This window comes from Podarcis pityusensis (assembly GCF_964106645.2).
Source record: "Podarcis pityusensis genome assembly, chromosome: 2".
In the NCBI taxonomy this organism is placed as follows: domain Eukaryota; kingdom Metazoa; phylum Chordata; class Lepidosauria; order Squamata; family Lacertidae; genus Podarcis; species Podarcis pityusensis.
In genome coordinates this window covers 123,718,768-123,731,461 of record NC_138029.1, presented here as the reverse complement: position 1 = coordinate 123,731,461, position 12,694 = coordinate 123,718,768, and the positions used below count along the sequence as shown (strand labels likewise).

At 45.2% G+C, this 12,694-nt stretch overlaps 1 protein-coding gene across 1 annotated transcript; it reads left to right on the top strand.

Annotated features, from left to right (window-relative positions):
• Nucleotides 1-906: 906 nt before the first annotated feature.
• Nucleotides 907-12,240, top strand: LOC308469395 (vomeronasal type-2 receptor 26-like). Its single transcript, XM_080991776.1, has 5 exons — nt 907-1,967; nt 2,417-3,205; nt 8,055-8,282; nt 10,426-10,552; nt 10,931-12,240. Exons 1-5 carry the CDS (start codon nt 1,560-1,562, stop codon nt 11,842-11,844), a joined length of 2,466 nt encoding a protein of 821 aa, XP_080847902.1. The 5' UTR covers nt 907-1,559; the 3' UTR covers nt 11,845-12,240.
• Nucleotides 12,241-12,694: the final 454 nt, after the last annotated feature.

Sequence of the window (12,694 nt, the reverse complement as noted above, 5' to 3'; positions counted from 1 at the left end):
CGACACAACTTCTTCACTCTCAGCAACTCCTCAACACTAACGAACTCAACGCTCACCAGCACTAACCACTCTAACAAGCAGTGTCATAGGTCATGCTGCCTATCTGAGGGACCTCAGCCAATCACAGAGCTGTTCCTGGGTCTCCTTATCTCTAGGCAGATTCCTTTCATGCTCTGTCTTCCCAGGCTGTGGAGACACTAATTGCGAACTTGCAGAGCTGCACATAAACCATGGATTCCAACATCCCCAGCCACTCTAGGCGGCTTCCAGCAAAATATTACAATACAATAATTAAATATTAAAATATTTAAAAGATTAAAAGATTCCCTAAATAGGGCTGCCTTCAGAAGTCTTCTAAAAGTCAGATAGTTGTTTATTTCCTTGACGTCTGATGGGAGGGTGTTCCACAGGGTGGGCGCCACCACCGAGAAGGCCCTCTGCCTGGTTCCCTGTAACTTGGCTTCTCGCAGTGAGGGAACTGCCAATTTATTATTTATACCCCGCCCATCTGACTGGGTCTCCCTAGCCACTCTGGGCAGCTTCCAACCAAATATCAAAAACAATACAAAGTCAGACATTAAAAAGTTCCCTAAAAGGGCCACCTTCAGGTGTCTTTTAAAAGTAAAATAGTTGTTTGTTGCTTTGACATCTGGTGGGAGGGCTTTCCACAGGGCAGGCGCTACTACCAAGAAGGCCCTCTGCCTGGTTCCCTGTAACCTCACTTCTCGCAGCGAGGGAACCCCCAGAAGGCCCTCGGAGCTGGATCTCAGTGTCCGCGCTGAACGATGGGGGTGGAGACGCTCCTTCAGGCATACTGGGCCAAGGCCATTTAGGGCTTTAAAGGTCAGCACCCACACTTTGAATTTTGCCCAGAAACGTACTGGGAACCAATGTAGGTCTTATGTGGTCTTGGCGGCCACTCCCAGTCACCAGTCTAGCTGCCGCATTCTGGATTAGTTGTAGTTGCCAGGTCACCTTCAAAGGTAGCTCCATGTAGAGTGCATTGCAGTAGTCCAAGTGGGAGATAACTAGAGCATGCACTACTCTGGCAAGACAGTCTTCAGGCAGGTAGGGTCTCAACCTGTGTGCCAGATCAGAATTGACCTGCGTCTCCATGGGTAACTGTGAGTCCAGAATGACTCCCAGGCTGCACATCTGGTCCTTCAGGGGCACCGTTATCCTGTTCAGGTCCAGGGAGTCCTCCATACCAGCCCACCTCCTGTCCCTCCAAAACAGGATTGTCAGGATTCAACCTCAACCCATTAGCCACCATCCATCCTCCAACAGCCTCCAGATACACAGGAAATTTACCGCCTTCACTGGTTCCGATTTAAAAGAGAGGTAGAGCTGTGTATCATCCGCACATTGGTGAACACTCAGCCCAACCCCCCTGATGATCTACATATTCTTCTTCATGCTCAGGCTATGAACTAAAACATTAAGTTTGCTGGAGAGCCAGGCTGCTGGTGACCTAGTTGCAGGAGTTTATTGGCCAGTGACATTCCCTGGATGTATGCAGATGTATCATTGTGACATCAGTGTATGATGTCACACACAGAATGAGCTTCAAACACCAGCAAAGTGAGAGACTGTTAACAGTCAGAGCCAGGCTTAATGTTGTGGGTATTCGCCTAGCTGGATGGTCGTTAAACGTGGGACACAAATTTTGTTGCAGGTTATCAAACGTGCAGTTCAGGCAGCTCCTGCCCTTCATATTTGCCACTCAGAGAGTCAGCAGGGATCCTGGGCTCTTGCTCAACGTCACTCTGGGCTACAACATCTACGAAAACTACTTTGATGCAAGGACGACTTATGATGCTACAATTGACCTTCTCTCTACTGGGCAAGCAAACATCCCAAACTACTGCTGCGGAAGGCGCAATAACCTCTTGGCTGTCCTCGAAGGGGCTGACTCTGAAATCTCTGGCCAGATTTCAAATATGTTGAGCATCTACAAAACCCCACAGGTAGGAAATGGGAAGTGTGGCTGGTACAGTGATACCTTGGTTCCTGAATGACTTAGTTGACGAACAAATCAGCTCCCAAACACAGCAAAACCGGAAGTAAGTGTTCCGGTTTGAGAACATTTTTCAGAAGCCGTACGTCCGTTTCGGCTGCTGCCATTGTTTCCAGGGCCAATCATCCAATCAGAACCTTGGTTTGCGAACATTTTGGAAGTCGAACGGACTTCCGGAATGGATTGAGCAGATCATGTACTGAAATCCTGTATTTCTTTGTATTTCTAAGGCTGCTTTTTTAAAAAGTATAACCACATGTGAAGCAGATAGGATTTTGATTGCAAAATCACACACACACAATAAATGACAACAGCCATTTCAATAGCTGGCTGTGATATTTCAGGTTTGCAAACACCTCGGCTTTATCCTGAGATTCAAAACCTTCCTTTTCTCCACAGGTCAGCTATGATTTTGTTTCTCCTGCTCTGAAAGACAAATCTCAGCTCCCTTTTGTCTACCGGATGGTCCCAAGCGCTGAGACCAAATACTTGGGCATTGCCAAACTCCTGCAGCATTTTGGATGGAGGTGGGTTGGCCTCGTCGTTCCAGAAAATGACAATGGAGAGAGGCTCACGAGGACTTTGACAGAAGTGCTGGCGAGGGAGGGGATCTGCGTTGCCTTCTCAGAAAAAATCCCAGCACTCGTTTTGTACAGAAACATTTCCCCCATGATTGCGTTCCTTGTGCAGAGGCAAGTCAACGTCGCCATTTTCTCTGGGGACTCTCAATCTGTTTTCGGTTTAGCTTACGTCATATTCCGGGCTGTGAGGAGCAAGCAGCCCACAGCAGGTAAAGTTTGGATCATGACGGCTTTGCAGGACATCAGCCTGAGTGCTCTTTACCGCATGTTTGAGATGCAAAACATCCACACTTCATTGGCCTTCCTAATGCAGTTCAAAAAGGGGACGAGGTATGAAAACGTCAAACCGCGGTTTGATAAGAAAGGGTTTCGTTGCTTTCATTTGAAGTATGCGTTGACGGCGAGAGGTCAAATGAGATGCGTCGAGAAGAAGGAGAGCATTTATCAGGAGGCTGATGGAGGCAGCTTGACCCTGGACAGCTACATGATTTACAGTTTGGTCCGGGCTCTGGTGCTTGCCTTAAGGGCTACATTTGCATCCAGATCCCGGCGGATGGTGAGGGGAGGTGGAAGCGACTTGGTCTTCCAAAGGGTACAGCCATGGCAGGTATTCTTTTCTCCTTCACTGCTAACATTATTGCCAGTTCTTTTAATGCCTTGAGTCTATGGGAGCCAATGTGGTGCAGTGGTTAAGAGCGGTAGTCTCGTAATCTGGTGAACCGGGTTCACATCTCCGCTCCTCCACATGCAGCTGCTGGGTGACCTTGGGCTAGTCACATTTCTCTGACGTCTCTCAGCCTCACTCACCTCACAGAGTGTTTGTTGTGGGGGAGGAAGGGAAAGGAGATTGTTAGCTGCTTTGAGACTCCTTAGGGTAGTGATAAAGCGGGATATCAAATCCAAACTCCTCCTCCTCCTCCTCCTCCTCCTCCTCCCCTCCTCCTCCTCCTCCTCCTCCTCCTCCCTCCTTCTTCTTCTTCTTCTTCTTCTTCCATTTGTGTTCCTCACAAGTTAGGTTGTCTGCCTTTCTTTAGCGACATTTAGCAGCCCTCTATAGGGAAGTTTTCAGTGTTTAATGTTTTATGTTTTTGCATATGCTGGAAACTGCACAGAGTGGCTGGGACAACTCAGACAGATGGGCAGGGTGCAGATAATAAAAATGTTGTTATTGTCAGTTTGCTTTTCTTAGCGCAGAAAGTACTGATCTGATGTGTAGTAATCTTTCCTATTCTAATTCATTCAAGAGGTTTCTGGAAGCTTCTGGAAGCTTCTCTGTACGAAAGAAGCTTCGTGGTTGTTTGGGTTATACCTTCAGAGAATCTGAGTACAGCTGGCTTGAACTGGTTTTCTTATCTCTTCCAGTTAAGGTCATATTGACTATAAATATGGGCCAGAAGGAGCCTGGGTCTTACTTTCCCTTTCTATCTCTCTTCCTCCTGGTGTGATGTTCTGTATATTGTATGCTTAGTTTATAAGTTTTTGTAAGTGCTTCAACTGGCTTTTTATGAACTGTGCCAGTCCTGAATGTACTTGATTTGTGACCATTATGCTCATTTGCCTTCAGTAGCAAGTAAAAGGTCTATTTTTTGGGAGTTCTGCTACGTGTTTAAGTTTTTTTTTCTTTCCCAGAAGAGGCTGGGCAACAGTTGTTGTTGTTGCTCATGAAACCTGATGAAAACATCATGAAAATTCTTCAGCAATTTAGTGTGAATTTCTTCTAATTAACACATTTTTTGTATGCGGTTTTGATTAATGTACACAAATCTGGAAGCAAGTGCTCCTAAAATAACATGTTGCGTGCTATTTTCATGGATATGGCACATTTCCCCCTAATATAAAAATGTTCATGAATGTTGTTTGGTTGGAGGAACTGTATTGCAAAATTGGGCTTAGTGCAGATTTGGAAGGCTGGCTCTGCTCCGGTTTTCTTATTGTTTTGGAACGTGCAAATTTGATAAATTCATCTTTGATCACAAACTGAAATTGAATTTCTCCTCCATCCCCAATATTTTTTTTTTTAAAAAAAATAATATTTATTAAAATTTTCAAAAATACAGAAAGTAAGAATTAAAATACATTCAGAACCTTATTTTCATACATCCACTTTCTGGGACTTCCCCCTTCCCCCACCCCTACCATATTCCTCTTTCATATTGTTGGCTCCACAAGCTCTCGGTTCTAATTAAAAACTTAATTTGTTTAGACCATTATTCGAATTTAAAATTTATACACTCCTCATCAATACCCTTAATAAAAGACCAAAAATTTCTCTCCCAGGGCCCACCCCATTTTCATTCCACAATTTCCCTTTTTTTTTAATAATAAAGACACCCCACACAATAGAAATATCAGAAATAAGAAATAAAAAGTATAATAGATGAAAAAGAGCCAGTTCAGAAAAAAAGAAGTTAACAAGCCTTTGGATTTTAGTTCTCCCCCCCTGTCCCCGGTTTAATTTCCCCCTGACCACCAAACCATGTTATCCGCCTGGAATTCTTAAAGTCCATAAATCACCTATTTCCCCCAACTCCTTGCTGGCTTTTTTTTTTTTTTTTCTTTTTATAATTATTTTTTAAAACACTTAACTTCAGATCTTTAATAAAGCTCCCCCCATTGTTCTTTCCAAATTGTAGTCCAGTTTCCTCTTGTTCCGCTGCTGAAACGTTCTAATTCAGAAGCTTAGTAACTCTGCAGGGATTATTGTTATTCAGGAACAAAAACTTGCGTTCAGTCCCTTCCTTTCTTCAATAGAAAATTCTATTGTCTCCTTTAGCTGAACACCCTGTAGACAAAATATTATTTCCGTTTTGCAGCTTTCCCAGAAGATAACCAGTCCTGTAAAATTCCAATGGTATTTTTCCACTTACGACCATCTTTGTAATGTCCCGAAACTCCTCTAGGGGGATTGTTGTAACTTTGTTTTCTCTAGTCCAAAAGTCCGATTGTTATCCATGTTTTCGCCATTTTGTATCCAAGTTTTAACAAGTTGTAGCAAATTGTAACAAATTTAGCCAGCAAAGTTCTCATAATAAAATCCTCTCTGCTTTCCGACTTTGACAGCTACTTTGACAGCTGTCAAAATCTCCGACTCTTTTCACCAGACTCTCTCTTCAATCACCCCGGTTCCCAGGGGGGGGGGGGTTGCGTTTCTTCTCCCTCAATTCTTCCTCCAGCACAGTTCTTATAGTTCCCCATCGTGGAATTCTTAGTTTTTATCAGCCATACAAATCTTTTTGGACCTTGGTTTCCCCGTCCTTGTTTTGGAAGGTTTACAGTAGGGGGGGGGACTGACTTCCTTTTTGGATCCCCCCCCGCTCGTGTCCAATTCGAAAAAAAAATTCTTTTTTTTTTCTCCTTTTAAACCCAGTTTCCAAATTACTCACGGGTTGTTGTTAAGAAGTCCGAATTTTCAATGGAAGAAGTCAGCGCTCTCCGCCGGATGGCATGCGGCTGCGCTCGGCAGGGATAGCAGAGGACTCAAAGCACCACGCTTCTCCCCGGCACCCGATCCGTAGCCTTTAAAAAGGCTCCTTCACGAGTCGGGAGGGCGCTAACGGTGCCAGCCGAGTCTCCATGTCCACGGCCCTCGTGGCCGTGGTTTTTAAGGGTCCCCGCATCGCCGGTGCGGTAGGACCCAGCCCCTGCCGAGCAGGCTCCCTCCGGAGCTCGGAGGGAGTCCGCCATTCGGCGATGGCGCCAACCCGGAAGTCCTGACTCCTCCATCCCCAATAGGCTGAGAGATAGTGAGGGTCCAAAGTTCTTCCAATGAGCATCATTTCCTCCTTAGCAGTGGTCACTGGCCCTCATAAGGCAGGAGGCAGAGGGGTAAATGGCAGGCAAAGTCAAATGAATGTTTTGTCCCCATCCTCTTCCTCGATGAGTTCTACGAATGCAACATTCCATAGAGGAGGAAGCTGAGAGGCAATGCCGGCCATCAGATTGGTTAAAAGTAAGAAGGCGGGAAAGATGGAGGGCACAAGGAGAAGGGGACGACAGAGGACGAGATGGTTGGACAGTGTTCTTGAAGCTACAAACATGAACCTGACCAAACTGGGAGGCAGTGGAAGACAGGAGTGCCTGGTGTGCTCTGGTCCATGGGGTCACGAAGAGTCGGACACGACTAAACGACTAAACAACAACAACAAGAAGGCGGGCAGGGAGCCTGGCTGAAGGTTGGTGGGCTGGAGCCCCATTTGCTCTAACTGACCAGCCCCCATTGCTGTCTGTGGCACTGCATTCCAAAGGCTGCCCCTTGGAAGCTTGGCTGGACCAAAGAGTTCTCGCCAGTTCATTCTGCCCTTCTCTGCATGATGGGAAGGGCCACGGGCCATGCTGGGAGAGTCAGGACAGACAAAAGAAAGCACTCCTTCATGCAACCAATAGTTTATCTATGGGACTCACTCCCACAGAAGGCAGTGATGGCCACCAATTGGAATGGCTTCAAAAGAAAAACAGACAAGTCCACAGAGAAGCCTATCAATGGCTACTAAGCCACGATGACCCTGTTCTGCTCCTAAATACCTGCTGCGGAGAGCATTGCAGGTGTGCTCCAGGCCTGTTTGTGAGGAAAATCAGAGCTTACAGGGTTAAACTGTTATGTACTGAAGTTCTCACCCCAGGCCAGCAGGGGGATACTGTAGATAGTTATGCAAATAAGCGATCGAAAGTGACGTTCAGTGATTGGATAGTTTTAGAAAGTTGTTACAATAACGTTGTACTGGAGCTCTATATAAGCAGGCTGACTGAACCCTTCAGTTCAGTTCTGTCCTGGCTTGTGAATAAACAAGAGCTGTTTGAAGAATCGCTGTGTTGTCTGATATGTTCGCCACGACTTAACATAAACAGCCCAGAGTAAGCGTCCTGCCCACTGGGGAGTGGTTTCCCTCATCTGGGAATCTGTTCTTTGTGTTCAGTCTCCTTTCGGTTTTGACTGAGATGGGAGACAAGATGCCGTCTCTGGAGTTTCTGATTTATTGCTGCTGTACATAATAAAGCTTCTTAGATTAGTGAAGAAGCTGCATACAGACTCTGTTTTCCTGCATGCTCAAACACAAAGCACATGGCGTGCCTACACTCTGCTACAGTCCGGAGAAGCTGAGCACTGGCAGTGGAAGCGTACCGGACCTCATTACTTCACAGTTTGTGGGTTTCCGACAGGCTTGGTTTGGCCAATGGGAGAACAGGATGCTGGGCTGTTCATATTCTAGGACAGTGTTTCCCAAACTTGGGTCTCCAGCTGTTGTTGGACTACAACACCCATCATCCCTAGCTAGCAGGACCAGTGGTCATGGATGATGGGCATTGTAGTCCAAAAACTGCTGGAGACCTAAGTTTGGGAAACGCTGTTCCAGAACATGCTTGCTTATCTATGCTCAGAAATTTTGGAGGTCCAACAAGGCAGGTTTGCAATATCCAACTTCCATTTCTAAATGCTGCTGTTTTCTTTGCCATAATAGCTTCACCCTTTCCTGAGAAACTTCCACTTTGACAATACTTCCGTAGACGGGCTGCACTTGGATGAGAACGGACACCTGGCAGCTGCCTTCGATGTTGTGAACGTGTTAGTGCTCCCCAATAAATCAATTGAGAAAGTGAAGGTTGGGAGTGCAGAGAGGCACAACCCCTCAACAATAACGTTTGCTATAGATCCAGATGCCATTGTGTGGCCTGGGTGGTGTAACCAGGTGAGACCTACTTAATTTTCTTTCTTTTTTTACTAGAAACTCAAAGCCAACAAGTGAAGGGGACAATGACAGACCCTCCAAGTGTCCCTATTTCCCAGGGACAGTCCTGGATTTACAGAAGCCATCCCGGTTTCTGATTTGATCTCGGAATGTCCCACTTTTCCTTAGGTAAAGGTAAAGGGACCCCTGACCATTAGGTCCAGTCGTGACCAACTCTGGGGTTGCAGCACTCATCTCGCTTTATTGGCCGAGGGAGCCGGCGTACAGCTTCCAGGTCATGTGGCCAGCATGACTAAGCTGCTTCTGGCGAACCAGAGCAGCGCTCGGAAACGCCGTTTACCTTCCCGCTGGAGCGGTACCTATTTATCTACTTGCAACTGACGTGCTTTCGAACTGCTATTTTGGCAGGAGCAAGGACCGAGCAACGGGAGCTCACTCCGTCGCAGGGATTCAAACCACCGACCTTCTGATCAACAAGTCCTAGGCTCTGTGGTTTAACCCATAGAGCCACCCACGTCCTTTCACTTTTCCTTAGGATGCCCCTATTTTCCTTAGGGAAATTTTGGAGGGTATGGAGTTATCCAACCCCAGAGCCAATGAGATAACTAGACAACCTTTAGAAGCCATCTGAAGGCAGCCCTATATAGGGAAGATCTTTAATGTTTGATGCTTTATTATGTCTTTATATATGTTGGGCAGCCCAGTCAGCTGGGTGGGGTATAAATAGTATTGTTAGTACTACCACCACCATTATTATCATCATCATGGAATAGAACATCCCTATTTTCATCAGAGAAATGTTGGAGGGTATGCAATGAACGTCCTTGCCTTGTGTTGTCCAATTTTATCTTTTTATAAGCTGCCTTCGAGTTCCTGTCGGGGCGAAAGGCAGGGTATAAACAAATATATAGTAGTACAGTAATGTTAGGATTCTTGCCACGTGTTGCAGTCATGGGATTGTTTTATCACATGACGGTGTATGTTTTCATTCCACATTGTGGGAAGTGACGGAGACAGGATGTTTATATTACTGTGTTCCGTGATGTGGGACTATTGTCCTTTGTCCTTTCGCTTTGTTGTCTGATGAGAAAGGGGAAGGAGCTAAGTCAGAATGCCCTGAGTGTATTATGTGTAAATAAAGTAGTTTAGCCAATATTGCTGTGCTGCTGAGTCTGTCACACGGACTGCTAACACTGCTGATCCTAAAGTGTGCTGATGCCTTTTGGTTGCTGTGATGTTCGGGCTGGAGAAAGCTTTTGAAGCTCCCGAACCACCGACCAGGAAGGAAAGAACACGCTAGCCGTGCATGTGTCTCTATCGGATTCCTACTCATGTGTAGGACATTCCTGACAAGTAATAGCAGTACAAACAGTACAAAGAGGCTCTCCTTTCAGCCTCTTGACTCATGTACAGAGAGATTGACTGGCCAACCTAGGCATTCCCATAGTCTTAGCTATACAGTGGTACCTTGGTTGTTGAACAGCTTGGCTCCCGAACAAGTCGGCTCCTGAACACCGCAAACCCAGAAGTGAGTGTTCTGGTTTGCGAACATTTTTCGGAAGCCAAACGTCTGGCACGGCTTCCACAGCTTCCGCTTTAGTGCAGGAAGCTCCTGCAGCCAATTGGAAGCCGCGCCTTGGTTTTCAAACCGTTCCAGGAGTCGAAGAGAGAATTCTTAATTTAGAATGGGGAACATTTCAGGACTATTTGAAGAACTATTGCAAACCACTTAAAACACTAGCAGGCTTGAATTAAAAACGAGCAGTGAAACAATTTGAGTATAAAGGATAAATAACAAATGTATTTAAATTGGATCTGCAGTGATAAGAGATATGACATAAGCAATCGCGGAAAGGGGGCGGAGGGGGTCAATATTAATATTTGGTGATTTAAATTGGATGTGTAAATTTGTACTGGTATAAGATTTTTAAATTATTTAAAATTTAAAATGATTTAAAATTTAAAATGATTTAAAATTTAAAATTATTTAAAATTTAAAATAATTTAAAATTTAAAATAATTTAAAATTTAAAATAATTTAAAATTTAAAATTTAAAATTGCCCAAGTTCTATTGTTATAAGAGAAAGATAAAAACTTTTCTCTGTTCGCTTTCTCCACCCACTTCCTTCCTTTTATGAACAGACCCCGCCTCATTCAAGGTGCAGCAAAAGCTGTCGCCAGGGATACACCAAGGTAATTCATGAAGGCCAACCCTTTTGCTGCTACAGTTGCTCACGGTGCATGAAAGGGACAATCTCTGCTCTGGAAGGTAAGAGGGGAGCCCCTGGAGAAGGCAAAGAGAAGGGATATATATGTCAGCACCAGCATTTCTGATTATGTACACACTGATGGTGTCGGGGTGCCTCCTTCTCCCCGTTGAAATGAGGTTGGACGGCTATCTGCCAGAGGTTCTTTAGCTGTGGTTCCTGCATTGCAGGGGTGTGACTCAATTGATACCTGGGTCCCTTCCAACTCTTCAGTTATATGAATCTATTATTCTAACTCCTACTGGACACTAAATGGCTCGTCACATCTTCTCACTCCTTCTCCTGTTGCATGTAGGACTTCTTAACATAACAGAATGTAATATAGAACAGAGATAATAGTGATATATGAATGATGCTGAACTCACTGTTTTTCTTTTCAGATGCAGACCACTGCACCAAATGTCCAGAAGATCAGCATCCAAACAAAGATCAAGATCAATGTGTCCCTAAGATTATCACCTTCCTGTCCTATGAAGAGTCTTTGGGGACCCTCCTGACCTCCTCCACCCTATTCTTGTCCTTAACCACAGGGATTGTGTTAGGAATCTTCATTAAATTCCTAGACACTCCCATAGTCAAAGCAAACAACCGGGACCTCACCTATATCCTTCTTGTCTCCCTCCTGTTTTCCTTTTTGTCCTCTTTCCTGTTCATTGGGCGGCCAAGGAAGATGACCTGCCTTCTCCGACAATCTGCCTTCAGTGTCATCTTCTCAGTTGCCGTCTCTTCCGTGTTGGCCAAAACCATCACAGTGGTCTTGGCTTTCCTAGCCACAATGCCAGGGAACAGGGTGAGGAGATGGCTGGGGAAGAGTTTGGCCAACTCCATTGTCATTTCCTGTTCCACTGTCCAAGTTCTCATCTGCACCATCTGGCTTGGAATGTTTCCACCATTCCCAGATTCCGACATGCACTCCCAGCCTGGAGAGATCACCCTGCAGTGCAATGAAGGGTCTGTTGCCATGTTTTATATTGCCCTTGGCTACATGGGCTTCCTGGCTGCCATCAGCTTCACAGTAGCTTTTTTTGCCAGGAAGCTGCCTGGGGCCTTCAATGAAGCCAAGCTGATCACCTTCAGCATGCTGGTCTTCTGCAGTGTTTGGGTGTCCTTTGTGCCCACCTACCTGAGCACCAAGGGGAAATACATGGTAGCCGTGCAGGTCTTCTCTATGTTGGCCTCCAGTGCTGGTCTCCTGGGCTGCATCTTCCTTCCCAAGTGCTACATTATTGTATTCAGACCTGAACTGAATACAAAAGAGCATTTAATGATGCAAACACCTGACAATAGGAACTAGAAGTGGAGACAAGTTCTGTCCCCACGGATATCTAGACCAGAACCATAGCTTCTGATAAGGCCCAAGACGTTATTCCTTTTGTGAAATTAACAAGGCTGTGGTCTAGGGTCTCCTCTGCAGTGGCTCCAGTGTTATGGAATTTCTTCTGCAAGGAGGTCCACTAGAACTCAATGTTCCAGTGAATCTTTTAAAACCTGCCTCACTCACACTGAAGCTCCTTCCACACTCCATGCATTTACATGGTTTCTCCCCTGTGTGGATCCTGCAATGACTATTTCATTCTGATGTGTCTAAATGTGTGTTTTTTAAAATATTTTTATTAAGAATTTAAACAAAACATACTATCTTAAAACATATCATCCTTGATTTCCCCCCACTTCCCCCTCCCCCCCATAAAATGACCCACCCTCCCCTCCCCCCCGACTTCCCTCAGCTCCAGTCTCTGATTTCTCTACAAATGCTGTTCTTTGCACGTTACAGAATTGTATGAATCCTTAATTTATCTGACAGGTTATTGTCAATAAAAAGTTTGTGAGTGTTTATTCAAAACCTGCCAAGGAGTCCGATTCACTTGTTGTTCCTTTAAGTACTTTGTAAAAGGTTCCCTTTCATCTTTAAAGTCACAGTTGTCCTTGTCCCGTAGTTTATGTGTCAATTTTGCCAATTCTGCGTAGTCCATCAGTTTCTCTTGCCATAGTTCTTTAGTCGGGGTTGTGTCTAAGTGTTTTAATATACAGTGGTACCTTGGGTTAAGTACTTAATTCATTCCGGAGGTCCGTTCTTAACCTGAAACTGTTCTTAACCTGAAGCACCACTTTAGCTAATGGGGCCTCCTGCTGCCGCCACATCG